The sequence below is a fragment of the Zalophus californianus genome, chromosome 14, assembly GCF_009762305.2.
Source record: "Zalophus californianus isolate mZalCal1 chromosome 14, mZalCal1.pri.v2, whole genome shotgun sequence".
Classification (NCBI taxonomy): domain Eukaryota; kingdom Metazoa; phylum Chordata; class Mammalia; order Carnivora; family Otariidae; genus Zalophus; species Zalophus californianus.
Genome location: NC_045608.1, coordinates 43,353,013 through 43,379,353, shown reverse-complemented (window position 1 = coordinate 43,379,353; position 26,341 = coordinate 43,353,013). Strand labels below are relative to the sequence as shown.

The 26,341-nt window shown below is 48.1% G+C and overlaps 1 protein-coding gene across 6 annotated transcripts in view; it reads right to left on the bottom strand.

The window, feature by feature from the left end:
* ENOSF1 (enolase superfamily member 1) overlaps window positions 1-26,341 on the bottom strand; it is a 31,263-nt gene extending 4,922 nt beyond the window's left edge. The window contains exons 1-12 of one of the 6 annotated variants that reach the window (XM_027576143.1): window positions 25,435-26,341; window positions 18,779-18,887; window positions 14,610-14,725; window positions 12,799-12,885; window positions 12,403-12,429; window positions 10,201-10,273; window positions 10,046-10,084; window positions 9,593-9,675; window positions 8,770-8,804; window positions 5,324-5,411; window positions 3,480-3,614; window positions 132-173 (exon numbers count right to left, since the gene is read on the bottom strand). In XM_027576143.1, the coding sequence (XP_027431944.1) occupies window positions 132-173; window positions 3,480-3,614; window positions 5,324-5,411; window positions 8,770-8,804; window positions 9,593-9,675; window positions 10,046-10,084; window positions 10,201-10,273; window positions 12,403-12,429; window positions 12,799-12,885; window positions 14,610-14,725; window positions 18,779-18,887; window positions 25,435-25,518 (918 nt within the window). In that variant the 5' untranslated portion in view covers window positions 25,519-26,341. Of the gene's footprint in view, window positions 1-131; window positions 174-3,479; window positions 3,615-5,323; window positions 5,412-8,769; window positions 8,805-9,592; window positions 9,676-10,045; window positions 10,085-10,200; window positions 10,274-12,402; window positions 12,430-12,798; window positions 12,886-14,609; window positions 14,726-14,902; window positions 18,035-18,778; window positions 18,888-25,434 lie in introns of those variants that run through there. The other 5 variants (XM_027576140.1, XM_027576139.1, XM_027576142.2 and 2 more) reach the window with 5 other exon arrangements.

Here is a 26,341-nt window from a genome sequence, read left to right as displayed (position 1 = left end):
TGTAAAACATCCCAAGTTCGGAGATTAAGAAAACTTCCCCACTCAAAATAACACAGGTGATGGAGCCTGACATACACCAGTGTCCCCAGTGGGTGGCCGGTGTGTACTGACCCCAAGGAGAGGTCACTTACCTGTTCTCCGGTGGCAATGCCAATTCCTAATGGGACCAGTGCCTATAAAATATAAGGCAACTTGATGTTATTTTCCTGAGTCTTTGAACTGAAACTCCTAATGTTTAAAACTATTTACAGCTGTTTCACCACTTAGAAGTTGTGGTGTTCTTACAGTTGTTCTTCACCACTTGAAGAAGGAAATGTCCCTGCTGGGGGGCTGTGTGAAGTTTTAGGAATGGCAGAAGATCAGCAAGGGGATTGTGTGTGCACACAGGAGGGGCTTGTTCCTATGCTGCCATTAGCTCCTCTCCTGCTAGAGCTCTGCAGATTCTCCCTGCCGCCCCCCTTCAGTGGGTGTTCTAGAACCCTCTCCCTTCAAGCTTAGCGAGTGGCCTTAGATCCACTTTACCGGTCAGGCTGAGCTCATTCCTTACCTGGTGAAATCCTCACCTGGCGAATGCTGGAGTCTTCTGAACAGAGCACGCTGCTCTCTGTCCTCCCACCTGAAGCGACCTCACCCCACCCCGGCCCCAGGCTGCTCCCCTCATGCCCCCACTGGGATCACCTCGGGCACCTGTGGTTTCTCCCCAGCTTATCTTCCCGTTGTTTAGGGAATAATATCCAGGGCACTGCAAGCTAACACTGTCTGAGCTCCTACTACCTGTCCGGTGCCGTGTGAAACCCTGCCTGAAATGACTCCTTGTCACAGCCTATAGGGACAGGAGTCACCATCATCCCCATCTCACAGGGGAATGAGAAACAGGCACAGGGCTGGTAACCGTTCCCAGATCACAACGCTAGAAAGGGTAGGACCAAGGCTTGAACTCCAGAGCCAGGGGAGGCTTCTGAACCACTAGATAGGAAAACTTCCCTGCAGGAAAACCCTTAATTTAGGAGCCAGGTGCCCCCGATCCTGCTACCTGTCCTGCCTCTATGTGTGGATGTGGGTGAGTCATGGACAACCCAAGCCTCGGCCTCCTTGTCCCCAGGTGAGGAGTTAGAGTGGATGGTCAGTGGGGCACCTTCTACCTTCCTGGTTTATGCTTCCAGAAACCTCTAATTTTTTTTTTTTAAAGATTTTATTTATTTATTTGAGAGAGAGAGAATGAGAGATAGAGAGCACGAGAGGGAAGAGGGTCAGAGGGAGAAGCAGACTCCCTGCTGAGCAGGGAGCCCGATGTGGGACTCGATCCTGGGACTCCAGGATCATGACCTGAGCCGAAGGCAGTCGCTTAACCAACTGAACCACCCAGGCACCCGAAACCTCTAATTTAAATGAGTGCCGTTCTCTATCTCAAAACAAAAACCAGAGTGGGGAAAAATAGTAGAGAAGGAAGAAAGCCATTTGACTTATTCATTCTACCATTTTAAAAAGCATATGTTTCTGACACTAAATACATGCCAACTCCTATTTCTTCCTTTTAAATATTTCCTGAACGTGCTCTAGTCTAGCTGCCCTGTCCCTTCCCCGCCTGCCCTCCTAGATTACTGGGAAAGCCTCCTAGTTCTGTTCTCTGCCTCCGGTTTCTTTATGCCTGTTCCACACTCCCCTGTACTGCATCTCAATCCATCCTACATGTTTTTGCCAGTCAAATCTTCTTTGACCCATTCTCTCCTTCAAGACGCTATGGTGGCTCACTGTGTTGGGCGGCATCTTCTGTGCAGATGGACCCATCACCCAGACCCAGGGACCTGTCTTTCCCACAATGCCCGACGTGCACCTGCCCTCCGCTGGGGATCTCCTCGGCCCCACCTGTGCCGGCTGACTCTGCAGCTTCCCCCTGCCTCCGGCTGTCTGTGCCCCCGTCCTAGGATACCTCCTGAGGGGACGGCCTTCCCCCGTCCCCTGTTGTGCTTTCACAAACAAAACCTCAGAGGGCTGAAGCCCCAAAGAGCTTCCAATGAGACTCTCTGGGCGAGGGCATGTGTGGGGGGGGTGCAGGTCCCTGTGTGGGCAGGTGGGCAGCACTAGGGCGTGGCTACCCCCCCAAAGAACCCCAAGGTGAAAGTCTTCATCAAACCATGGCCTCTGACCAGATTCTCAGAAGTTTTCAGGTCTGTTTAAACCAACACGGTACCCTGTGGCTCCTGCTCGTCCCCCACCCGACCCTGCCGTGCAGGGTCCGCTCTTGTCTTACCTCCCCGAGCCGCCCCACCGCCCCAGCCCAACCCTGTGTCTTCCTCCTGTCCTCAACACTCGGCCAGCCCCCAGCCATGTCATTTATCTTGGGTTCACGTATCTTCGTTTCTCTGCGGCTCGGCCGTGAAGTGGGGAGAACGGAGGGCACCCCTTGAACACAGGCTTCTGGGGACGGCCTGACAGCAGGAACTCATATGTTCATGTCCTGAGAGAAATGGGGAAGGATGGCCCCCGTAGGACCCACAGTTTCCCACAGGACACACTGAGGTGTCCCTCCCAGAATGTGACACTGCCTGTCCTCAGAGTGAAAAATTTCAAATTAGGGGAGAGTATAGCAATGAAGAGTCACCTCAGGGGGAAATCTGCTCCAGGCAGGCAGGAATGGCCTGTAAGGCCCGACAGCACAGTGTTGGGGGGAAAGGGGCATCAGAGGAAAGCATATAAGGGGAGTTAGGGGTAAGTGCTGGTCAGGAAGGGGGAAGGCTTCGTGCCAGGAGCAGGCACAGCCACGTTCCACGTGGATGGATGCGTGGATGGATGCGTGGGGCTCCCCGGACCAACACCGTCGCATATTCAAATCACACAACCCGTTTCTGCCCCGGATTCCTCACTCATCCAACAGCCTTTGGTTTAATGTGGCTCCTGGTGGAGCTTGCTCTGGTCAGAGGGTACGGACATCTAGTGCTCCCAAAAGTTGGGAGTTCTCCTCAAAAGTGACCCGACATTCTGGCTTTATGTATTTCAGTGCCGGACACTGGTGAAAGGGAGACACTTCCTGAGAAAGGATGTTCCTCAGATGTTCTGACGTATCAGGGTCTCCCTAAACCCGAAAGGTGGGGAGGCCGGGTGGATCTGTGCAGGCGGTGCCCTGGTGCAAGGGCTCTAGGCAGCCTCCGGGGGGGGGTGGGGGGCTGACATTGGCATTAGCTAAGCAAACCTTTTCTTTTGGGTCAACCAGAGGAATCTACACTTTTGTTTCATTCGGGGTGAAAAAATATTTTAGTATCAGTCAGGTTTCTCTATTTACAAAGTATGGAGTCGTGTCTATTAATCTTTGGATTGCTGGCAGACTTTCAACTTTTAGCAATTTACTGTCTCTAAAATAAAGAGAAATGTAAAAGGAAATAAGCAAAGGAGCTTTAGGATCTATCATGGCCACTCCAGAAAACCAACCAAACAACAACAACAAAAATATATAGCGGCAGGAGCAGGAGCAGTTTTTCTACCTCGGAAATGGCTGCGTGTCCCAGAATGTCATCAGGGGAGGTGGGCTCCTCAATCCACAGTGGCTTGAACTCAGCCAGCTTTGACATCCACTCTACCGCCTCGGGCACATCCCAGCGCTGGTTGGCATCCATCATCTGCAGGGAGAGAGAGAGAGAGAGAGAGAGAGAGGCCCTCCACCGCGAGGTCTGCCTGGTGCTGACCTGTGCCGGGCTATGGCTCTCAAGGACGAAATGCTGTCACTTGGTGCCCCCGACTGCTGAGCAAGACTTCTGGAGGGAGCCCGACATGTCCTCTGTGGAGGACCAGCATTCAGACAGCATGAAGGTGGCCAAAGAGCTGCCACCAAGACTGGAACTGTGGCTCCAGATGTGTCTTCCGACAGGGCCACTAGGATGTCTGGAAGTGCCCTGGGCTGGGCCCAGGAGAAGTGCTCGCTGGCCCTGGAGCTCTGGCTCAATCTGCACTGAGGTGCCACCCAATTGCATCTGTCTTGCAGTATCCATTGTTCTGGAAACTATTTTATCACATTCCAAATCAGGCCTCATCAATTCTGAATTTGTTCACCAGTCATTTTGACGCTTGCCAACTATGGGTCTGGCACAATAATACATAACCCAAACTCTACCATTGATGAAGTACCTAGCCAACTGGGCAGTTTATGGATTTTGTCCCATTTAATATTTAGAACTCTATGAAGCAGTTCATATTAACCCAGTTTACAGAAAAGAAAGCTGGCATGCAGAGAAGTTAAGGAACTTACCAAAAACATAAGTCACGTAAATGACAAGTTCAGAGCCAGGCCTCTAACTCCCAGGCCCTGGCTCTCTGGAAGCCAGGTGCTGGGTGTGCAGACACCAAGAAAGGGCCTCTCCACCCCTGACATTATCACGCTTGATGACAGACATGGGGATGGATGTGTCCAGTAGAAAGTGCTAACTGGTATATGAGTTCCCTCAGGGGCCACTGTGAGGACCAGAGGACAGTACAGCTAGAATCGCTTTGTATCACAAGTCATTTGGATAAGGACGGCCCCATAAGACAAAAGTCATGTTAACTCGTGCATAAATAGTGGCACTTCTGATCCTAGGTCAAGGATTCAACTGTTTCTGTTAACTTATGAAACATGCCTCCAAAAAGCATAAAAATATCTTACTGTGAATATTTTACACATAGTAAGAAACATCTTATAAAAATATGTAGTGAGGAATGACTGATCCTTACATTTATCTCTGCAAAAGTTCGGCATTTCTTCCACCTTGGCTCCCTGAGACTGGCCTACCTGCTGAACCAGGCAGGATGTATTTAAGAGAAATTAAATAATGACACACGAGGGCACCAAGGGGGGACCTGTTTGCTCAGGTGCATCTGTGCTAGCAAGAAGGAACAATCCCTAACCCGGATCTTACTTAAGGAGTTCTGCAGAGCAGACACATTTAAAACTATCAGCTCCTTCAGGTTTTTTTTTTTTTTTAAAGAGTTCACCCGTTGCAAGACCACACAGCTGTGCCTCCTCTCACATTCGGCTTTAAAATTCCCCACGAGGGGGGCCTGGGTGGCTCAGTCATTGAGCGTCTGCCTTTGGCTCAGGTCATGATCCCAGGGTCCTGGGATCGAGCCCCGCATCGGGCTCCCTACTCTGTGGGAAGCCTGCTTCTCCCTCTCCCACTCCCCCTGCTTGTGTTCCCTCTCTCCCTCTCTCCGTCAAATAAATAAATAAAGTCTTAAAAAAAAAATTTAAAAATTTCTAACGTTCTTTAATCCTTGCTTGAGATGAGCTGTATTTGGCCCAGGACACAGGCTTCATGTGAGCTGCTCTTTCTCAATGGGAGGAGAGGACATTTACCAACGTCTTCTCAGGTCCAATCATGTTTCGGATGAGGCGGCACCTGCGGATGTCATCCTGGAGATCAGCACCCACTTTTACCTTAAACCTATAAAAGAAATGTGGTTTGGGGGTTGAGATCTGTCCCCTGACATGGCAAAGACACGCGGGTTCTCTGCCTCCGCCGACAATTCATAGGTGACTTCTAGTAACCTCTTGCCTCTCCCCCGGTTGGTCTCAGACAAGCCACTTTGAGGGGCGCTTGGGTGGCTCAGTCGTTAAGTGTCTGCCTTCGGCTCGGGTCATGATCCGGGGGTCCTGGAATAGAGACCCATGTGGGGCTCCCTGCTCAGTGGGGAGTCTGCTTCTCCCTCTACCACTCCCCCTGCTTGTGTTCCCTCTCTTGCTGTCAAATAAATAAATAAAAATCTTTAATAAAAAAAAGACAAGCCAGAGGCCGGCTCTCGTAACTCAAGATGGCGGACGAGAGTGAGACAGCAGTGAAGCCGCCGGCACCTCCACTGCCGCAGATGATGGAAGGGAACGGAACGGCCGTGAGCACTGCAGCGATTGCGAGAACGAGGAGGAAAACAGCTACAGCCGGGGTGGTTTGAGTCCAGCCAATGACACTGGAGCCAAAAAGAAGAAAAGGAAACAAAAAAAGAAGAAAGAGAAAGGCAGTGAGACAGATTCAGCCCAGGATCAGCCTGTGAAGATGAACTCTTTGCCAGCCGAGAGGATCTAGGAAATACAGAAGGCCATTGAACTGTTCTCAGTGGGTCAGGGGCCTGCCAAAACCATGGAGGAGGCTAGCAAGCGAAGCTACCGGTTCTGAGACACGCAGCCTGTCCCCAAACTGGGAGAAGTGGTGAACACCCATGGGCCCGTGGAGCCTGACAAAGACAACATCCGCCAGGAGCCCTACACCCTGCCCCAGGGCTTCACCTGGGATGCCTTGGACCTGGGGGACCGTGGTGTGCTGAAAGAGCTCTACGGCCTCCTGAATGAGAACTATGTGGAGGACAACGACAGTATGTTCCGGTTCGACTACTCCCCGGGCTTTCTGCTGTGGGCTCTCCGACCACCTGGCTGGCTCCCCCAGTGGCACTGTGGGGTTCGAGTGGTCTCAAGTCAGAAACTGGTTGGGTTCATCAGTGCCATCCCGGCGAACATCCACATCTGTGACACAGAGAAGAAGATGGTGGAGATCAACTTCCTGTGTGTCCACAAGAAGCTGCGCTCCAAGAGGGTGGCTCCGCTCTTGATCTGGGAGATAACCCGGCAAGTTCACCTGGAGGGCATTTTCCAAGCTGTTTACACTGCCGGGGTGGTATTACCAAAGCCTGTTGGCACCTGCAGGTACTGGCATCAGTCCCTAAACCCACAGAAGCTCATTGAAGTGAAGTTCTCCCACCTGAGCAGAAATATGACCATGCAGCGTACCACGAAGCTCTACCGACTGCCAGAGACGCCCAAGACAGCTGGGCTGCGACCAATGGAAAAAAAGGACATTCCAGTAGTGCACCAGCTCCTCACCAGGTACCTGAAGCAGTTTCACCTCACACCAGTCATGAGCCAGGAGGAGGTGGAGCACTGGTTTTACCCCCAGGAGAATATCATCGACACTTCCGTGGTGGAGAACGCAAATGGTGAGGTGACAGACTTCCTGAGCTTTTATACGCCTCCCTCCACCATCATGAACCATCCGACCCACAAGAGTCTAAAGGCTGCTTATTCTTTCTACAACGTCCACACCCAGCCCCTCTTCTAGACCTCATGAGCGACGCCCTTGTTCTTGCCAAAATGAAAGGGTTCAACGTGTTCAATGCACCGGATCTCATGGAGAACAAAACCTTCCTGGAGAAGCTCAACTTTGGCATAGGGGATGGCAACCTGCAGTATTACCTTTACAATTGGAAATGCCCCAGCATGGGAGCAGAGAAGGTTGGGCTGGTGTTACAGTAATCAGTTGCCAGTGAGATTCTGGATAAAGCCACTGAGAAGTCAAACCAGGAAATGGAACCCCACCACTTGTGGGTCCAATTTTCAAACGTGAGAATCCCTGGCAAAGGGAACAGAACTGAACCGGCTTTACCAGTTTACACTCAAGAAGACGTTTCTGTCCCAGATGGGAGCTCGTTTCCAGATGTCAGGCTTCTGTGCTGGGAGGCCTCTGAAATCGCTCCTCAACCTTCTGTGACTCACTAGGTACAACTGTTCCCACCTTTCCTGGGCACGTGGAGAGGGGAGGGGTATCAACTCTTACTGAGAACCTGTTATGACTCCCAGTTGTGCTGGCCCTTTTCAGATAAAAACATCTTATTGCGAGGAGAATCATGAGTTAATATTATTCCCATTTTATAGAGAAAGAAAATGAGGTCTGGAGAGGCTGAGCAATTTGCCCATGATCACACAGCAAGTCCTTGCAGGAGACGAAGGGAAAAGACAAGAGGTTGATTCCAAGTCCATCACAACCCAAGCCCCTTTCCACTGCTTCAGGCTGCCTCCTTCAAATTCTCACTCCCCAATTCTATTTCGCTGAGGAGTCAACAAAAATTCAGTGCCTCTCAAACTTTAGCAAGCACACAAATCACCCTTTACCATGGGATCTTGTTAAAATGCAGATTCCTGAGCAGCAGGTCTGGGAAGAGGCTGGAGGGTCTACATTTCTGACAAGCTCCCAGGAAATGCAGACGCCCCTGCCCAGCAGGAGGCCCATGGCCAGGCCCAGAGTCTGCGGAGAGCCTGCTGAACTAGCACAGGCAGAACTTCCCGCCGTGTGCTACACTGATAGATTCACGGTGACCCCACATCACGAGATGATGGTTCCTCTGTATCCTGCACTGTGTCAGGTTTGGGAGCCCCCAACAACCACAATTTATCCAGAGGAAGACCCTAGGACGTCCAGGGGTCCATATTCACACAGGAAAGAGACAGGAGAGAAGAGCCCATGGTTGGTCTGGAGAGAAACAGCCTGGGGAGGAGAAGGGCTGCCACTGGAGGGGATGAGAGGGCGCCTGGAGACTCCGTGGAAAACTGGAACCAGTGACTGGAAGTTCTCCGGAAGGGAAGGTTTCAATACACTGAAGCTCTTTCTAATGCATGGATCCCTCAAACCATGCAAAAGCACCTTACCAGTTAGGCTCACTGCCTCTGCAGGTTTTCAAGCATTGAATCAATGCTTCCTACTGATAGTAAAGAGTGGATTTCTTTTCAGACTAGTGCTTGAGATTGACCATCTTCAAGCTCTGTTTCAAATCTGATGTTCTAGGATTCTAACTAGGACTCACATCTCATCTTTGGAGGAAGAGCCTGGCCTACGTTGAAACTTCTCCTATGCATCCCTACGTGTCAGACTGTTCTGGACGAATCCTGGCCTCCTTGGTGCCTTTTGCTCCTGGCTCCTCTCCATTGCCGAGCCTGTCGTGACGGGAAGAGTGAAGCGCATTATCACACAAACAAGTTACCTGGTCCAGCCGTCCTTCAGTGCCTCCGTGCAGAGCTGTGGGAGAAAGGAAGACAGCCACCATCACACACCCAAAAGCTCTCTCTCGTCTAAGGAGTACCCCAGCTGTCTCTGATGTGCTTTCACAAACACTGGCTGCCGCATGAACCAGAGGAACAACCACATGTTGGTGAATTAAGAGCAGGAATGGCTTAGTCAACAGAGCATAACTCCTTGTACTTGTAGGACGACTTTCTTTCCTCATCTCTAGGGGAACAATTTCTTGAATTGTTCACAACATTCCTAGAAGGGAAATGGAGCATTTAGGTCCCCCTTCTTAAAGCGAGGATATTCTGCAGCATCCACAGAACGCGTGGATGTAAGAGAAACAAACAGAAGCTAGTCTTTCAGCTGTGTACAGGGTGGTGGGGAAGTCATGAATCAACCGGGCTCTGACGGCATGCTGTGTGCCAGCCACCGGGCTATGGGCCTTACACAACTCACAGCGTTATTCGGAGTCCCCCAAACCACCCACGAGGTACGTATCATTTCCCCACTTCACAGTGAGGAAACCGAGGCTCAGCATGGTTCGGTGAGCACAGTACCATGTGACCCTGCTGCCTCTGCCTGGGAATCAATCCCGGGCTGTCACCTTCCAGAAGCTGAGGTAGGACACACTAGGTCACAGAGTCTCACACCCACAATGTGAGTGGCTTTACTTCGCTCTGGTATAAGTACTTTCAAGATGGGGCCTTGGATCCATAATGATTTAGAAAGGCTAACAAGAAAATGCCAGAAAGCCAGGAATATAAAACCTGTCTACAAAACCAGGTTTCAGTGCCCACCTGCTTCAGCGTGTCATCGGAGTACCCCAGCCAGGCGCACGACGTGGTGTAGGCAGGGTAGCCGTGCATCAGCATTTGCCCTTCTGGGGAAACACAATGCTTGTCAACATTTTGTGCTTTCCAGGCACCTTCAGAATTACAACTGCCTTTAGCTAAGCTGCTCCCTCAGAGGATTCAGCCTGTTCTCCTGACCCTGCCTTTCATGTGCACCCAGCCCCAAGCCCAGCCTCTGGCCACATTCACAATCATGCAATTACCAAGGATGTCAAACTAGCCCAGGTCTTCCTATTTGTCATACCCAGGGAGCTGCTTCATCCAGATGCAACCCTTTGTCAGAGGGCCTGGCTGCTGGGTATGGGGCATTTGGGAAGATGATGCAAACCCCAAGAGGACAGGGACCCTCAAAAGGACAATGAAAGCAAAAACAATCAAGGAAATTTCCTCACCACCCACCTCTCTCTTTTTTACCAACTTGACCTTTCTGCAGTATTTCTGGAAAAAAATAAGAAGCGTCATCACTTTTTCAGACAACAAAGCATGCTACTACATTATTTACACATCAGCAGGTACTAGAAAACTTCCACTTCCGTCACTCGAGTATGACTCACCATAGGCTTCCTCCTCGGTCAGGACGTCTGTGATGTACCTGAAATCGATGCAGGATAACAGCTCCCTGGGGTCCTGGCAGCATCACAGGAGAGGGGAAAGGCCCAGGTCAATTCACAAGCAGCTTATGTTTCTAAGGATGGACTTACCTTTTCTGGGAAAGGGCCTTCAGGATTTGTGTTAAATTGTTTGGTTCTGTCATTCCTTGGTACAGAGCTCTTCAGAGGGTCAGTGCCGCCTCCCCAAGATGTCCTCAGGCCCTCGTGCGGCAACCCCTCCTTTCCTCCCCTGACACTTAGGCTCCACCAGCCCAACTAACATGGCTCCTGGAAGGAGGACTGGGCAGGAGGCAAGCACTCAGCACGAGTTAAGTGGAGAGATGAGCGCCTGGCGTCCCTCTACATGTAGGTCATTGCTCCACACTTCAGGGCTGACCATGATCCTGGAGCGGCTCAGTGGGAGAGGAAAGAAGGTTGGTCTCAGAGCCGGGCCCTCCAGGGTCAACCCTGTGCCCACCGTTTATTAGCAGCCTGAGCGTGGGCCATCTTCTCTTGTCAAACTGGGACAATTCACTGCACCAACAGGAACAGAACAGATTCACCATGAGCGACCCAGCACCCAGCCTGGCCCTGGACCATCACTGGCTGTTCTCTCTCCTGCTCTTCCTGCCCCTCATTCAGTGCTCTGGCCACGCTGGCAAGGTGGACATCCTCGGCTGGGCCTCTGGCCGAGACCCCTCGCATCCCAGTCTAACGGCTGGGAAGCAACCAGTAGCTTCACTCCCACTCATGTTGTACTGTGACCAACAGTACTCCACTGGTCTGTTAAAAATCGTAAAAGCTGGGCACCCGGGTGGCTCAGTTGGTTAATCGTCTGCCTTCGGCTCAGGTCATGATCCCAGGGTCCTGGGATCGAGCCCCGCAACTGGCTCCCTGCTCAGCTGAGCGGGGGGTCTGCTTCTCCCTCTGCCCCCACCCCAGCTCGTGCTCATGTGCGCACGCTCTCTCTCAAAAATAAGCAAAATCTTTAAAAAAAATGTAAAAGCTCTTTCAATGCTGAGATTCTGCCCCTTTCAAGACTATTGGCTGCTACTGAAACAGGAAATAGGATCCAAAAGGATGAAGTCACAGGCATCTTCTCTAGTGGCCCTCAAATCATTCAGTTTTGGAAGCCACCTCCTACACCCCTCTGAAAGGCTAACCTTGAGCCTAAAGGCAGCTCATGTCCTTCCCCTTTGGATGGGGCCCCACGCCACCAGCAACTATGTCAGACAGATGGTGTGACAGCCCACCTCTTTTTATTTTCTCCCAGAGAAGAGGCAATGTCTGCCCACCTACAGTCTTCAAGGCCATGGTGTTCTTCGTGTTTCCTTAATTGTGATGCCAAATAATAACAGGGCCTTCATTTGTTGACCACCAGAGTTTTTAGCAACCACCATGCAAGACATCACCCTGAGGCAGCTAATGCTCAGAGGTTAAGTGACATGCCCAAGGTCAACCCGCCAGTAAGTGGTTGGAGCCCAGATTCAAAGCCAGGTCTGCCTGGGCCTGAAGTTCACTCCCCTTAACTTGTCCAGACTTTTTTCCTCCTCAGCTGCCAGGTGCTCGACCCTGCCATAAACAGGCCAAGGAAAAAGGAAACATCGAGGTGCCTATCTTCAGCATTTGGCTCCTTCCCTTCCAGAATCAGACAGTGGAGACCACCACAGTCTGATCCATCACTTTCTTTTAAATTCAAAGTGACCAGATGATATCTTAATAATATCTTATGTATTATATAAGATAATAATATCTTACTAATAAAGTCTTGCTCTTCAGGAAGCACTTTTATCATTTGGTCTTTAAACAAATTCTATGAGGTTCTCAGAGAAGTGATGACTATCCCCTTTTCATAGTTAGGAAACAGAGGCTCAGAGAATTTGCATTACACATGAAAACTCCACAGTGGGGGGAGGCAGAACCTAAACTCAGTGCTTCCCTTGGACCACTCTGCCTATGTGAGCACAGCCAGCTGTTACTTCAAATATCAGAAAAGAAATACTAGGGGTTAGTGGGTGTTTGCTTTATCATTACTATGGTGATCCAGAGACAATCCTGAGTATATTTACCGATTATCAAAAGGCAAGTAATCTGTGAAGTCCATCTCATTTATGTTATAACGTTATTATAATTATTTAACATTATAATGTTAAAGAATTTACTTACCATGTCAACAAGTAACTTCCACAGAGGCTTGAAAAAAAAAAAGAAAGAAAAGAATAGTAAAACGTGTAAAGTACCCATTTTTTCCTGAAAGTAAATGCCAACACCAACTCTCAAACACCTGCCCTCTGGTCCACCTGCGTGCCGGGGTCTCTAACGCTGCCTCCTAACCCCTCACCTTTGCTGCCCTTCCATTTCTTTCTCAGCCCTTTTTAACCAACTCCTTTAGTTTCCTATCTACTGCCAGGGAGAAAAAGAAACAATTCTCTATATTTCTCTTGGAGGCCTGCTGTGTATGTCTTTTGTCATCAGAAGGCTGCTCATAGAGGAAGTGTTCATCCCTCTGCCATGTGTTGGATTATTCCACAGAGACCCCCAAGTGCTCCTTCGATGAGTTACCTTTCCCTCCTGCTTGGCCCACAGGTCCCACACAGCGTTGAGAAGGGCTGCGGTAGCCAGATGCACAACACCTTTCTCAGGACCGATCTGGTTTTAGGAAGCAAAACACACCAGCACTTCTTAGAAATGAAAGAGATTTAGGTCTCCTAGCCAGGGACACATTTCAGGACTTAAAAGGCATCAGTAAAAGCTCATGTAGAGGTTAAGCTTTTTTTTTTTTTTAATAGTTTCTAACCTATAGAAAAATTGCAAGAACAGCACAAAAAACTCTTGCATATTCCCCCACCTCTATATATATGTAAATATATACACACACATATACATATACAAATAGAACATATAGAATATAAATAAAATTGATTTTACTGAACCATTTAAGTTGCAGCTATCATGCCTCTCGAACCCTAAAAACTGTGTAGGGCCTAAAAACAAGAATATTCTCTCACATAACCACAGTAGTACAATGATCAAATTCGGGGAAGAGGACATTGATAGAATACTACTGCCTAGAAGACAGGCTATAGTCAAATTCTGCCAATTGTCTCAATAATGTACTTTATTTTATTAACATATTGCCTTTGTTCTGCCTCTTTAGTCTCTTTTTGTCTGGAATAATTTTTCTCATTTTTTTTAAGATGTGTTGACATTTTTAAAGCACACAGGCTAGTGGACTTGTAACAGTGTCCCCAGTTTGGGTTGATCTGGGGTTCCTTCATGATTGGGATTCAGGTCACATTTTTTTGGCACAAGTTCTAAGCAGACAATAATGTCATTTTGGTTTTTTACTAGGGGTATGATCTTCCAGCCCTTAGGTAAGGCAGGGTCCACGGCACTGCTGCACTGTGAGGTTACCATTTTCCTTTTCTAAGTACAGAGATTTGGGCATGCATTGATGAATCTTGCCTCAATCAGTTATGGCTACAATATTTGTAATACGGTGATTGTCTAACATTATCATTCTTTTTACATTAAGTTTTTATTCTATTATAATGACAAGCTTTTCCTGGTTGCTTGTTCACTACCTTAAGTGGACCCATGGATTCTTAGGTTTTTCCATGAGTTACAAGCCATTACTAACGTATTTATTTTGATCCTTGAATTGTCCCAGATTTGGTCAGTGGGAGTTTCTTCAAGGGAATGCCTTGAAAAGCAAGTTCAACGTGCTTTGCAGAAAGTTCAAAATGAAATCCACGGCAAGATGGCAAGTGCCTTGCCTTGTGCCTTTCTCCATGCCTGGATGAGAGCCTGAGCAGAAGTAGCAAAACACAGAGCTGATGTCAGAAGACAAGGGCAAGGACCCAGTTATTGGACTGACCTTAGTGGGACAGAATCCTTTCTCTAGAGCCTCACTCTTTTCATGCCTTGAACTTAGGGTTCAAAATACAGACCTTTACACATAAAAGTACTCTGGTCTCTATCTTCTTAACTTGGCTCTTCTCTTATGTTTCTGGCTTTAATAACTTCCTCCCCCAACTCCAATACTACCCACATACTCTGTCACCTAGAAAGGCTGCCGATTCAGTACCTAATCTTCTAGAGGGTCTAGAACACTTCTTCCACTCAAGGAGTAGGAGTAGAGATGAAGTCTGTAGGGCTCTCAGGATCCAAATATGTCCAGATTCAAGTCTTACAGAAAGAAATCAATTTCCTCCAAACACTGTCTAAATGGTTCAAGCCCGAATTTCTCTCAAAACCATGTTTGACCTTAGAATTGTAAGCCTGTTTCTGTTTTCACATTTGTTGCCATCAAAGGACATCTTAGACCTTAGTAACATTACTCATAGAAGCATTTTATAAAATTGTCCCCTTACCCATCTGAGCTGCCCGTCGCTTGTGAGCTGCCTGTAGAAGCCTCTGAAGTCACCGACGATGTCCCTGAGGTCCTTGTTAAGCACATGGTGAGCGAGGGCATTCACAGCACAGACAACTATTAAGTAAGGATTCAATTCTTGTGTATGTTTTGGTATGAAGTCAATAAATTAAGACATGAAAACACCACAAACTAGTGTGGGTGTTTTATGAAAGAAACTTCAAATACATAAGGTACATATTTTTAAAAACTGTCCCAAATATGTCTTCTGTGTTTGTCGTAAGTAATACGTACATATGGAAGAGCTGTTAATCCATACATGGAGCTTCATTTGAGTAGAGCAAACATATTTTGAATGGTTGCCGTGCGAAAAACAGAGCCATCAATACAAAAGTTTAAGTCATACTCCCAATCTATTTTCTTATTCACGTTGGAAAGTGTCTGTACAGGCAGTTTCAAAACCAAACCTTGCTAGTTCATTGTTCCTAAGGAGTAAGAAGACCCTGACTTATCACCAAAAAAAAAAGAAGTACCTTCTAATTATTGTCAAGCATAGAAAATATCTTGAATTCACAATATAACACACAAAGATGAAATGAATTTGCAATAAGCATAATACTTACATGTAAAATGTTAAAGTACATGAAAACACTTTTCTTAAATATTACATTTCTTCCTATTGACTTACTTATGATATACTACTCTTTTCTTAAGTAATTTGAAAGTTAAATTTAATTTGGTTCAGCATGACCATTGTTTTTTTTTTGTTTTTGGTATTCTACTGAAGGCTTTGTGTTATTTCAGATGCAGAATAAGTAACAAATTGAATGGGAGAGACCCTTCTACCTTTTAGTCATTCTAGAAAAACACTTAGTCTCTATATCAATGGCCAAAATAATCAAATCAAGTCATCTGATTAGCCCCAAAGCAATTACTTTGTTACAAAAATTTTTGATAAACTTGTTTGGTGTTGCCATTTCTGCGATATGACTCAGACCATTTCATAGGACAGCTGGAGAGGTACAGTTTTACAGTCGGCCAGATCCTAGGAGAAAGACCGTTTCAGTATATGAAACATGCTGTCAGGACGTGCCTGGCCTCTACGTGGAGAGCACTCAGATGATTGCACACTTGCTGTTAAATACAGCGTTAGGGCTGGACCAACCATTCCATGTTCTCTAGGGCTTTTGTTAATGGAATATAGAATCATTCCAGTTCGGACATGTATTCCCTAGAACTGTGAGGAGACAGAATCCTCCTCACGCCTTAATGGTTGGTGCTCATAGATTAAAGACCTCTGCAGAGTCTGTCAGCAAGTCACAGAGAGGTACACCATTATCTAGTAAAACCTCCATCTCATTGGTGAGATGGTGGTCAGAAATCACTGATGAAGCACACCTCCAGCTTGCCCCACGTGGCAAACGCATTTAACACAAGACCTCCTCTTTTACAGCTTCCAAGAGACGCAGCACTAATATATTCATCTAGAGTATGTAGATCGTCCTTGCTCAAAAGGAGGGCACTGCAAGAAACTAACTAAAATTTCGTGCATTTGACAGAAATTTGGGTACTGGTGGTCATCCACTGTATGGGACAGTCTACTTCAGGTTTGCTTTGCTGCCATGGGTGGGAGATTTCATCTGGAAAAAAACTGGCCATTGAAGGCAGTGCCTTGCTAACTAACTCCTTGGGATCCCCTGACCCGGGAAGGACATGTCCGTAAAGCCTATGAATGACCATGGGTGCCTGAGCCCGAGGGCTGGTGTGAACACTTACAGCTCTTTTTGTCTCTTTAGAAATTCTTCTTTCTCCATCTTTTTTTCCTCTATTAAAAAAAAAACTATATTGGTTTATTCTATTAAAAAAATAACTAAAACCCTCCCTCCCTTTCGCACACACATTCTAGCACTACCTTCACAGTAATGAGGAAACCACTATTTCTTATTTTTTTTTCCCAATCATAAAAGAATGAACTACCAGGTAAGTAGGCTGACAAAGGCACAGAAGAACTGTGATGAGCTAATGGAATTTTTTTCAACTTTAATGTGAATGCCATGTAACACATTCAGTGAGACCGTGGTAAATTGCCTGAAATATGGAGCAAGGTTAAAGTTAAAATGGGTTCTGTCATGTTGTGGTCGACAAAAGGCGAAAGCCGACTACATCACCGCAAAAGAGCCATTTATTAAAGGCGTAGAGAGATGGAAATTGATTCATGCCGGGCGGAGATGCCCATCAGGACGGCTCGGGGATGGGAGTGGAGGAGGGACAGGTCAGTGAAGGCCCCAAAGCACAGAGCTCAGCAACCAGGGAGAGGAGCCTCCTACCTCCTATCTCGTGTCTTAGTGAGCACACAGGGTCCCTCCACCACGCTCCCGAGTCAGCAAAGTTCAAAGTCTCGGCTATTAACAGAGTGGTTCCAGTGGCCGTTCCTTAACATATTTTGTAAGCTTGCTGAGTGTTACACAACCTTTGGGGGCCGCCCTATATGGTCTGCAGTATGGAGAAGGCGGCTTCATAAAGTACTCGACTTACACCAGAGACAAAGTTGCAGGAGAAGCTGACACACGGCTCACAAACCTGTCGTGGTCAGCAGGCACTGCCTTACGGAAAACATTAACAGCAATGGTTGACTTAAGGGAGAGGGATTCAGGGAATAGTTGCCGAGTCTGCTCCGGCTACCTGGCAAATTCCTAGCTTCAAGGAATAATCTTCAAGACTAATCTCACAGGCTCACCTCTGTTCTGAAGCTGCCCAAGACCCTCCTGGACAATGAACTCACCTTCTCTCTGTACAACTTGTACCAGCTTTTAAAGAACTGTTCTTCTCACACTGCATGATCCTTTCTCCTATGGCTGTGTCCCTGAGAAATCTGTGCATTCCTTCTCTGTGTATGCAGGATTTTGTCCCCTTTCTCTATCTCACTAAAATGATCTCTCCAGTGCCTGACACGTGGGAGCGCTCAAGGGAAGTCTCTTACAGACCTGGCTGAGGGCACGACTGAAGGCCAGCCCTGTGAAGAGTGGAACAGTGGCCACCTCGCATCCACTTAAAGTGCAAGAAAGGTTCCCTTGTCCTCACACACACACACACGGGCACGCGTGTACACACTCACCTTTCATCTGCTTGACAATATTAGAATCTTTCAGTGGGGCAAGACTTCTATTTTACATCTAAGGGAGAGGTGACAGTGCAAATATCCATGGGAGAGGTTCTACTGCATCACCACCAAATTTAGAGAATCTGTTTCCTTCCTTTTTAGATCCTCACACCTCAACTGTCATCATTTGGCTTCAGACCCTAATGATCCATAGAAATTGATCCGGCAAAGGTCACCTTTTGTACTTCTTGAATTTTGTACCTTGTACATGGATTAAGTATTTCAAAACAAAAATCAAATAAATAATTTGTATTTAAATGGTGTGGAAAGAGGGATGCCTGGGTGGCTCAGTCAGTTAAGCTTCTGCCTTCGGCTCAGGTCATGATCTCAGGGTCCTGGGATCGAGCCCCGCATCGGGCTCTCTGCTCAGCGGGGAGCCTGCTTCTCCCTCTATGTTCTCTCTCTTTCTCTCAAATAAATAAATAAAATCTTTTTTTAAAATGTTGTAGAAAGAAAGCACTTCAGGGAGTGGCTAGCTGAGCAGCTATCTGGGCCTCAATCTCCTTATCTAAAAAATGAGGGGCCTCAAGACCCCCACTGAGCTCTCTCCAATTCTGAGAGAACTGCACTCATAGCTCAATGCACAACCTGCTTTGCCCAGATACCAGCTCTGAAACAGGGCAGCCAGAGGCCCTTCCGCCGTGAGGAGCAGTGGGCCTGAAACCATTCGCTGTGCAGTACTTTGAAGAGCAAGTGGCTCACTGTGAACATCCCAATAAGCCTTGCTACACAAGTGCCCATCTGTCCCTGTTATGTCCCTCAGCCGCCCACCTAGCTCAGGCAGAGAAACAGGCCGAGGTTCATGGATATGAACGCAGTCCATTGACCCCTGCAAGGAGAAGGGTCGAGTTCTGCCGCCTTTTCATTTCTCCCCATGAAACAAATAATAAACCACAAAACATTGTCTTTACTCACCCTGAACAGTGTAAATACAGAGAAAAGTAAGGTCATAACTGGAATCTAAGTGAAAACGAAGCATTCCAGAACCTTAACGAGAATGTTCAACTCACCAACTTCCGTGCCTTTTCCCAGAGTGAAGGTAAGCCCGTACCCCTTGAGCCCGTCTTCCGCATCAGTCTCTAAGACGACATAGGCAGCCGAGTAGTCAGGGTCTGTGTGCTGCAGGAGAAATGCACCCCGCCCCACAAGGCAAACATGAGAAACCCAAAGGTACCCCTCAGTACATCACATAAGACTAGAAAACGCAACAGGGGATGTGCAAGAGGAGCTCAGACTCTGATGCTCGAGTCTGAAGCCTTGGTGTGCCCCCACCCCCCCAAAAATGGAGGAGTTCTGAATGGACAAAGGGGAAGTCCACCTGACAGATTCATATCATTTTAACAAGGGCAATGTGTACATTTTCAGTGCCAGTTTGCCATTAGGCCTCCTCTGATGATCAGCTCAGATTTTAATCCAGGAGTTTTCACCTAAGCTACCTCTGCCAGCTCTCTGAACAGAGCTGTATTCACAAGCAGCCTCAAATGGAAGCAGCCAAGGCTTCAGAAAGCCTCACAGAAAACTGGACTTATCTTTGCTGCAGTCTTTGTAGCAGGGCTAAAAAGATAACGGCGCTGGTTCAGAGATCCCTGGGGGGAAACAAAGAATTAAAACTTAAGGACAAACTAGCCTGCTTTTTGTTTTGTTCTTTTTAAAACTTGCTACTATCAAATGGTATTTTGGTAAGTGTTTACTGACCGACTGTGATGAAACTCAACCCTACCTGTTGATATGGGGGATGGGGGACGCAGAAGTGAAAAAACCAGTCTGTCTCCAGAAATTTCCCCTCAGTAGGGAGAAGCAGCAGGTGAGAACTACTGTGTGGTCAGTGAGAAGTGCCCAGGAAGAGCAAGGGAGCAAGCAAAGAGGAAGCAGGGGACTGAGACCCTCGGATGGGCGAGGAGACAAGTGAAGGCAGGGGCAAGGGAGGGCCATAGGAAAACCCAAGCCTTGTGAGACAGAAGTGAAAGGCCCCTGGGCCACCGGGTGGCAAGTGAATGAAGACAAGACTGGACAGGTGGTGTGGGGGCAGATAATGGAGACCCCCAAAAGCCAGGCAGAAGATCTGAATGCATCAATAAGGAAGGTAGGATGCAACTACTGATGTATTTTTGCATAGGGCGGTGACAATTGATTACTGTTTTTATTGTTACTATTACTACACAGTATTTGTTGCTCTGAAAAACTATTTTAAAAGCTACTTGATTTAATTTAATCCTCACAACAATATTCTAAAGTAGGTGCTATTATCCCTATTTGACAGATACGGAAACTGAGTTTATTTTTTTAAAGATTATATTTATTTGAGAGAGAGCAGGTGAGAGAGAGACAGCATGAGCTGGGGGTAGGGAGGGGCAGAGGGAGAGAAGCAGACTCTCCACTGAGCAGGGAGCCCCACGTGAGGCTCTATCCCAGAACCCCAGGATCATGACCTGAGCTGAAGGCAGATGCTCAACCGACTGAGGCACCAAGGTGCCCCAGAAACTGAGTTTAAAGAAGCAGAATTTAAATCCCTGCGCTCAGGGAAGGGGAGGAGGCACACAGAAGGCCTTTGTCTGGCATCAAAGCCTAGGGGAGGGCATTCGGTGTGAAGGGTTGCTGGGCACCATCTGCATACCACAGGTTGTGCAGGTTGCTGAGGGGGCACACACACATCTGCCCTGAAGAAAGTTATAGTTTAGGGGCATCTGGGTGGCTCCATCGGTTGGGCATCTGCCTTCAGCTCAGGTCATGATCCCGGGTCCTGGGATCGAGCCCTGCGTTGGGTTCCCTGCTCAGTGGGGAGCTTGTTGTCCTTCTCTCTCTGCTGTTCCTCCTGCTCGTGCTTTCTCTCAAATAAATAAAATCTTTAAAAAAAGATAAAGTGGGGCACCTGGGTGGCACAGTCGTTAAGCGTCTGCCTTCGGCTCAGGTCATGATCCCAGGGTCCTGGGATCCAGCGCCGCATCGGGCTCCCTGCTCCACAGGAAGCCTGCTTCTCCCTCTCCAGCTCCCCCTGCTTGTGTTCCCTCTCTCGCTGTGCCTCTCTCTGTCAAATAAATAAATAAAATCTTAAAAAAAAAATAGAAATTAAAAATAAAATAAAATAAATACATAAATAGAAAGTTATGGGAGCCTGGGTGGTTCAGTTGGTTAAGCAACTGCCTTTGGCTCAGGTCATGATCCTGGAGTCCCAGGATTGAGTCCCTGAGCAGGGAGCCTGCTTCTCCCTCTGACCTCCCCCCCCCTCTCTTGCTCTCTCTCAAATAAATAAATAAAATCTTTAAAAAAAGAGAGAGGGTGCCTGGGTGGCTCAGTTGGTTAAGCGACTGCCTTCGGCTCAGGTCATGATCCTGGAGTCCCGGGATCGAGTCCCGCATCGGGCTCCCTGCTCGGCGGGGAGTCTGCTTCTCCCTCTGACCGTCTTCCCTCTCGTGCTATCTCTCATTCTCTCTCTCTCTCAAATAAATAAATAAAATCTTTAAAAAAAATAAAAATAAAAAAATAAAAAAAGAGAGAGAGAAAGTTATAGTTTAGAATCCATGGTTATAGAAACTCTAATAGCAAGAGGCAGGACATGGTAAGTCTCTGGGAGAGATACAAACTATGGAAGCCAGGCAGAGAGCACTATGAGCGGGGTGCATTTGAAACTGGAGGAGATTTTATGATGAAAATAGAATCTGAGCTGGTTGGTTGAGGACGGGGAGCTTTCCAGTAGTGGGAGAGGGTACGAAGGACCTGGGACGGAAGAATCACCTTTGGTGACAGTGGCAGTGAAGAGACAGAAAAGGGCAAGACTGGAATGTATTTAAGGGTTGGTGACACCCTGGTTTGGCCCCTGGGTTCCCGCAAGGGAAGATCCAGAAATGAGATCTGGAATCACTGGCATACAAGTGAGCACTGAAACTGTACACACAGAGGGGGTCTTACCGGGAGCGAACCGTGAGACAGGAGGGCCCTTGGGGCCTGAGCCCTGCAGAGGGAAGAAGGAGGCCAGTAAGGAAGCAGCCGAAGTCAGCTAGGATGTAGAAGTGATGGCTGGAGGCAGCCAACAACGTGACCCGTAGCCCCTGAGAAAGGACGCTGGAAGCCGAAATAACAGTCAATCCCAAGAGAAGGAAGGAGACAGAAGTTGATTTCAGATGAAGGAGAAAGTAAGCGTAAAGGTTGGAGACAACAGGGATGAACCAGTAATTTAGTCTTCGGTGGGGAAGGAGCGGACACAGAAGGAAGAAGAGAGATGTTAGGGTCAAGGAAAGGTGATTCCAAAGTGGGAATCCCTGTCTCTATGGGATAGAAAAGGAACCCCTGGGAAAAGAGACTGAGGAAGAAAATACTGGAGATGGAGGGGATGAGAGTGGGGGCCTCGGCAGTCAAGAAGGGTGGGGATGGGGACACAGAATAGATTCATCTGGGAGGACAGGACTCACAGAACAAAGGGAAAGATGAGAGGGCTGGTTTGGAGGCTGATGGGTGGAGATGGGGCCCACAGTGCATTTGTCTTCAGTCTTCTCCGTGATGCAGTGGGCAGTTTTCTAACTGCTGGGGATGCGGGAATGGGAGCCGGAGGAGGGAGAGAGTGGTCTGGGAGCACAGCCACTCCTGGGAGCTCAGCAGACAATGGGGAAAGGACAGGGAAACTATGACTGGCTGGGAAGTGGGGGGGTGGGAGGGTGTCAGCTGGAGCTGGGCTATGAGCCGACAGCCCTGGAGCTCTCTGGAACCTTGATGAGTGCCTCAACAAGCAAGCAATTTATAAGTACAGGCCTGAGCGCTCCATGTTTCCTAAAAGGCCGGTAAAAAAAAAAAAAAATCACAGCTGAATCCTTTACTCTTAACAGATTTGGGGGCAGTTTCAGGGCTCCTTCATGAAAATATTCTGCTTCTAAGTGCTAAACAGAGCTGAATTGCTGAGTTCAGCATGTCGTGAGGGTTTGGGATGCAATACCACCCAGAACTGCAAAGTAGCGCATTCTATTAAGAAGGCACATGAGAATCAGCACACAACACACCCCATATCTCTGGAAGATAAATACATAAGTATTTATAAGTTTGCAATACAGGTATCAGAGACCCTCTCTTGACCCTGAGGTCATAAACAACTTAGGCCCAGACACAAATTCCATTTAAAACTATTCTACTTAAAACCGGGCTACTTTAACACTTCACAAATTCAAAGCAGAGAAAAAGCTAGGCCAGAGGCCCTTCTACTTCAGTCTCCTCATACGTAAATAGTAATTACAGACAATACTTTTTGATGGCTTTCTCTGTATTAGGCACCCGATGGGCATCTCATTTATTACATGAAGCAGATATTATTATACCTATGTCACCGATAAGAAAACTGAGACCTTGGAAAGAGCCCTGATGTCCATCGACAGATGAATGGATAAAGTAGACAGAACTAGAGGCTATTATGCTAAGCGAAATAAGTCAATCAGAGAAAGAATTATCATATGATCTCACTGATGTGTGTAATTTAAGAAACAAAACATAGGATCATGGGGGAAGAGAGGAAAAACATAAAACAAGATGAAACCAGAGAGGGAGACAAACCATAAGAGACTTTTTTTAAAGATTTTATTTATTTATTTGACAGAGACATAGCGAGAGAGGGAACACAAGCAGGGGGAGTGGGAGAGGGAGAAGCAGGCTTCCCGCGGAGCAGGGAGCCTGATGCGGGGCTCGATTCCCAGACCAATCATGACATGAGCCGAAGGCCGACGCTCAACAACTGAGCCACCCAGGTGCCCCACCAGAAGAGACTCTTAATCATAGGAAAAAACTGAGGGTTGCTGGAGGGCAGGGGGTGGGGGAAGTGGTAACTGGCTGATGGACATTAAGGAGAGCACATGTAATGAACACTGGGTGCTATATGCAACTGATGAATCACTGACCTTGACCTCTGAAACCAATAATACATTATATGTTAATTAACTGAATTTAAAATTTAAAAATGGGAAAAAAAAAAGGAAAACCAAAGCTTAAGAGAGTGGTTTAACCCACAGCGGCTACACATCAGAGGGGCAAAGTGGTTGCATTAGATCAAGTGTTTGAATTTTACAAGCCAATGAAATTTCAAACACTTATTTGGAGATCCACAAAGGATTGCCAACTGGGTGTTTGTTTTTTTTTTTTAAGTCATTTAACATAAGGAACACAAAGATTTTAAAAAGCGGGGGTAACTTAATCTCAGAATAAAGGACATTTAAACGTAGTAACTTTGCTTAGTCAGCATTTTTAAAAAGATTTATTTCATTTTTTTGACAGAGAGAGAGAGAGCGAGAGAGGGAACACAAGCAGCGGGAGTGGGAGAGGAAGAAGCAGGTTTCCCACTGAGCAGGGAGCCCGATGGGGGGCTCCATCCCAGGACCCTGGGATCATGACCTGAGCCGAAGGCTGACGCTTAACGACTGAGCCACTCAGGCGCCCTAGTCAGCACTTTTTTTTTTTTTTTTTTACGAGAGACCTATTTCTAAAAAAATATTTCAAGTTCACAAACAGCATAGGTAATGTAATGATATCAGCGTGCCCTCCACCCACTTAGGAAGCACAACATTAGAGGGCTAATTAGAGTCCTCTGGTACTCATTCCCCTCCCTCCACACAGATAACAGGTAACCATCATCCTAACATGGATGTTTCTTACTTCCCTGCATTCCTTACAGACCCAGGCAATTTTGTCTTTCTCCTCTGTGGTCTGAGGGCAATGAGAATCCTGTGGGTGACAGACCTCGGGGAGACCCAGTATAGAACTCCTTCCTATATTTGGGAACCACTGCACTAGCCCGTGGTAGGGATGGAGGGTGTCCAAACACTGTCAATAAGCAAACACGCCCTTCAGTATTTAGGTAGAAGGCTGCGCCTTTACATCTCCAAAGACTGGTATTTGCATAACTCTCTACAGTGACAAATCCCTTTTTTTTTTAAGATTTTATTTATTTGACAGAGAGAGACAGCGAGAGAGAGAGCACAAGCAGGGGAAGTGGGAGAGGGAGAAGCAGGCTTCCCGCCGAGCAGGGAGCCCGATGCGGGGCTCAATCCCAGGACCCTGGGATCATGACCTGAGCTGAAGGCAGACGCTTAACAACTGAGCCACCCAGGCGCCCCACAAATCCCTTCTAACAGTATTTTCAGGTAATTTCATGACGGCCCCCCTCACATGCCCCAGAATTACAACGAGCTTGTCTGCTTTCCCAGCCAGAGTGTGACTCCATTTCACAGATGGGCCCAAGATGCCCAGAGAGGTTAGCGTCTTCTCTAGGTCACAAAGCAAGTTGTGGAGAGGGCAGGGTCATCACCTAAAACACCCAGGCCCACCACCACGAACCCCACCAAGATTTCAGTGAAGAAGCCAGCATGTGTTCTAGGGTTTCGTGGGTGGGGATCCAACAAAAGCATTACGCTGTTGTTGCTTATTACGCATTCTACCATTTCCAGCAAAATACGAATCATAAATGTAACAACAGGAAGTGTAAAACGTCAACAAAAAAATAAGTAAAAAAAAAAAAAAAAGCCCAGGAGTTGTGGAGAGTTTCGGGTTACTTTTATTCCCTTTCCCTTCCCGGCCTCCCCCTTTGCAAAAGCAACGGTTCCAAAGTGGGGAACCTCCACGACCCGCTGGGCTCCCTGCGCGTACGTGGGCCTGGATGTCCGCGGGAAGAAGCACCTGGCTGTCGCTCAGCGCTTACCATGGCGTCGGAGCCGTGGCCGCCCAGCGACGTGGGGAAGCGCACGTCGCGCACCAAGAGTCTGCAGATCGTGCCGCGCACCATGTCGCCGCGCACCCGGAGCTGCCCGCGCCGCCAATTCCGCTTCGGACCCTGTGCGCCGCGAGAGGGGCGGAGCCCGGCCCCGCAGGCGCTGATTGGCCGCGCACGAGAACTTGACCGGACCCGAGTGGCAGGCCAGGATCCCGGCTACCCTGGACGCCCTGGCGGTTTCCACCGCGTCTGCAACGGTGTGCTGGCCCGCGCCGCCCTCGCACGGATTTCCTGCGGGTCGCGGAAGACCCGGGACTGGGGTGGGGCGGGGTGTCCCGCGCTGCGTCGGCGTTTTGGCAAGACCGTGCCCCGCCCGGACTGGAAACTCGAGAAGTAACTTTCCCCGGAGCGGCGTCCAAGAGGAAGGAGCAGGGTCTGAACAAAGTTCCGTCGCCCAATAGCACAGTTGGGCCACGGGCTCCACTCTTGACCCAAGTCAATGCTGGCGCAGCCTGGGGAGAGGCTAGAAAATCCTAGGTGTCTTTAAGTGACCTCAGCCCGTTTACCTGATAAATTTAAGAAGCAAATCACCCTTTATTACACCCTTTCTGAGGAGGAGTGGTTTAAATACATTACCTCTTACCCGTCCAGCCCTGCAAGGTGGTGTGGAGATGAGATTCAGAGAGATTAAGTGACTGGCTCGAGGCTACACAGCTGAAGTTATGTAAGTGGCAGAGTGATCCGGCTGCAAATCCTCGGCTCTGTCCTCTGGACTGCAGGGACTGTTTAAGAGGGAACTTGGTGAAAGCTATGGATTAGAAGGCACATTGATCCTTTGCTTTGAAGTACAGCACACACCCTTTCAGTTCCTACTTTTGGGGCATGCTTTGAAGAA